This window comes from Nicotiana tabacum, chromosome 23 (genome assembly GCF_000715075.1).
Source record: "Nicotiana tabacum cultivar K326 chromosome 23, ASM71507v2, whole genome shotgun sequence".
Classification (NCBI taxonomy): domain Eukaryota; kingdom Viridiplantae; phylum Streptophyta; class Magnoliopsida; order Solanales; family Solanaceae; genus Nicotiana; species Nicotiana tabacum.
In genome coordinates this window covers 44939730-44943126 of record NC_134102.1, presented here as the reverse complement: position 1 = coordinate 44943126, position 3397 = coordinate 44939730, and the positions used below count along the sequence as shown (strand labels likewise).

General features: G+C 36.8%; 1 protein-coding gene across 1 annotated transcript; it reads left to right on the top strand.

Moving 5' to 3' along the window:
• The first annotated feature begins 828 nt into the window (after nucleotides 1–828).
• Nucleotides 829–3042, top strand: LOC107821573 (V-type proton ATPase subunit D). Its single transcript, XM_075246513.1, has 2 exons — nucleotides 829–969; nucleotides 1996–3042. Exon 2 carries the CDS (start codon nucleotides 2014–2016, stop codon nucleotides 2797–2799), a length of 786 nt encoding a protein of 261 aa, XP_075102614.1. The 5' UTR covers nucleotides 829–969; nucleotides 1996–2013; the 3' UTR covers nucleotides 2800–3042.
• Nucleotides 3043–3397: the final 355 nt, after the last annotated feature.

Below are 3397 nucleotides of genomic sequence, written 5' to 3'. Positions count from 1 at the left end.
TATCACCACATAATTTCAATTGGGAAATAATTCTGAACATAGCAGAATTATACTCACTGATAGATTTAAAATCTTGTAGCCTTAGATGAGTCCAATCATAACGTGCCTGTGGAAGAATGACCATCTTCAGGTGGTCATATCTATCTTTCAAATTATTCCACAGTATGACTGGATCTTTAACAGTAAGATATTCCATTTTTAGGCCCTCATCAAGGTGATGGCGTAGGAATATCATTACTTTGGCACGGTCTTGGTTCCTGATTTTTATCTTTGATAGTGTCTGCCAGACCCATCGCATCAAGATGAATTTCGGCATCAAGCACCCAAGACATGTAGCTTTTGTCCGATATATTCAGGGCTACAAATTCAAGTTTAGAAAGATTTGACATTATTTAGAAAAGGAAAGTTCGTAACTCTGATACTTTCAAAGTATTTTCTCGAGATGACAGAGTTTCGTGCTGATAACGTGTTATAAAATAAAGACAGTAAAGTAAAAACAAGTATAGAGAGAGATTGATATATTATTCAAACTTTAAACTTCTGTACATAATGAAGTGAAAACTCCTCTATTTATAGAAGAAAGAAAGCAGCTGCGAGGCTTTTCAGGAAGCAGCTGCAAGGCTTTTCTTTAGCTGTTTGTAAGCTGTCTGCATGAGCTGCTTGCAACCTGACTATTTAATAAGAAGTTGCTGCAAATCATTTCATTAAACTGCTTGCAACCTGCTTGCATCAGCTGCTTGTAGATAAATTTCAGCAAAGTAATAAATGAACATCCACTATATAATTATTTTCATAACAGTAAACACATTTTTCATGCTTACAAGTCACAAGTACCAAATTGATCCAACCCGCTACAAAAATTAAAAGGCAACGTTGACAGTTGAACCCACTCCCACCCCCAGCTCCTCTCCCATCTCATTTGTGTCTGAACTCCTCGCGATCTCTCTCCCTCTCCGACGAATTCGACTTGTAAGTTCTCATCTGTCTCTAAATTTCCCATTATTACCCTGATCCCCAGGTAGAATGCCAATTCTTAATTTGATATGTCTCTGCTCCCACTGCATAAAGCAAGCATCACCATTGATATTTTTTTTTTTTTTGGGTGTGTTTTTATACTAGTAATATGTATTCTTCTTTGTATTCCCATCTCATAATTGCTACAACGTTGTAATGGTTTACCGATCTGCTCTTCTCTGTACATTTTTCCTAAGAAATGCCCCAAAAAAAGAGATAAAAGTAATAACTTTCAAGTTATTTGCCAAGTTCTTCTAGTTATCCAAACGACTGGTGTCGATTATATACTCAAATCTAAGCAATTCGGTTTAAGTGATGTTAAAGTATACTCCTTAGTGTCCAAAATTGTAGTCGATCCTTGATTTGAGGTTACCATAGTAAATAAATTATCTCGATATAGCTAGTAATTAATAATTGTATTATAGTAACAAGATTCTTAGAGGAAACTTATGCTTCTCTAGGAGTTGTTTAGCCTTTCAAAGATTTATACGTCAGTAAAAACCATAAAGAATTTCTAGTAATAAAAACTATAAAGAATTTCTAGTACTTTTGATTTTGATTTTGATTTTTTTTTCATTTTGTATAAAATTGACCTGAGATGAGTTTATATGAACTTATGAACTGGCATGGTCAATGAGGATTCATATAGTCGACCTCAACTTATTTGGCATTGAGGCTTAGTTGTTATTGTTGTAACAAGATTCTTAGTGGAAACCTATGGAGAGTGGTTTCTGGACCTAACAAACATTGCCATAGAGAAAGTCAAATTGGTGATTTGATCTCGTTCACATTTTTTTCCTTGGCCTTTATGGCGTGATTTTATATTAGATAAATATTGACTGTTGTATTTATTAATAGGTAAAGAAATGATCTCATGCTGACTATGTCGTTCTGATGTTAGATTACACTTTGTAAACAATTTACTATCATGTATTAAGGTGATCATTATTCTTTATGAAATCCTTATTTTCTTCTTTTCAGCTAAAGTAGCTTGGCAAAATGTCCGGGCAAAGCCAGCGTTTGAATGTCGTTCCTACAGTTACAATGCTTGGTGTGATCAAAGCTCGCCTTGTTGGTGCTACAAGAGGCCATGCTCTGCTCAAGAAGAAGAGTGATGCTTTGACTGTGCAGTTCCGTCAGATTCTAAAGGACATCGTGTCAACGAAGGAATCAATGGGAGATGTCATGAAAACTTCCTCCTTCGCTCTGACAGAGGCAAAATATGCTGCTGGCGAGAACATTAAGCATGTTGTCCTTGAAAATGTCCAGAATGCAACCATTAAAGTTCGATCCCGCCAAGACAATATTGCGGGTGTAAAGCTCCCTAAATTCGAGCATTTCTCTGAAGGAGAGACAAAGAATGACCTGACTGGATTAGCTAGAGGGGGGCAACAGGTGCAAGCTTGCCGTGCTGCTTACGTGAAATCTATTGAGTTGCTTGTTGAGCTTGCCTCTCTACAGACATCATTCTTGACTCTTGATGAGGCGATCAAGACCACAAATCGGAGGGTTAATGCATTGGAGAATGTTGTGAAGCCACGGTTGGAGAACACAGTGCTTTACATCAAAGGGGAACTTGATGAACTGGAAAGGGAAGATTTCTTTCGTCTGAAGAAGATACAAGGTTACAAGAAGAGGGAGGTAGAGAGACAGATGCTGGCTTCCAAGCAATATGCAGAGGAGAAGGCTGCAGAAGAAATTTCCTTGAAGAGAGGTATTTCGCTAGGTACAGCCCATAACTTGCTATCCCATGCTTCACAGAAAGACGAGGACATTATTTTCTGATAAGGAGGTCAAATGATTTATTTAAATTGCATTGTGTGGCTTGTCTTTACTTGTCCTTCATTACAAATGGATAATTGATTAGATGGAGAGTCTTTTCGCATTTAATAAGAGCTCTATGCATGTTTGTATTTAAAAGTTAATTTATGGACAATATGGGTGGTTACCTCGTTAAATGGAGCTATTCATTCAGCTCTATCACGAGTTCTTTTACAATTTTTGATTCATTGACAATCTTGTTTCTTTTGGGTCGGAATTTTATTTATACCTTTTTATGCTGAGCTTACCCTTTCTCTATCACAAAATGGTCGTCCATGAAGTTTTACTATTTTTCCACTTCTCCGGTAGCATAGAAGTGGGAAAAGTCTTTTAAGCACGGATTGAATTTCATGCACAAAAATCTCTTCCAAGTGTCTGGAAATAACCTTACCCTTAATTCAGTAGCTTTTATTATCCTTAGTTATTGGGAGGTTGAATTGGCTATGCTAGTTTAGACTAAAGAGGGTGTCTTTTAAGCACGGATTGAATTGGATGCATAAATATCTCTTCCAAGTGTCTGGAAATAACCTTGTCCGTAATTCAGTAGTCCTTATTATCCTCT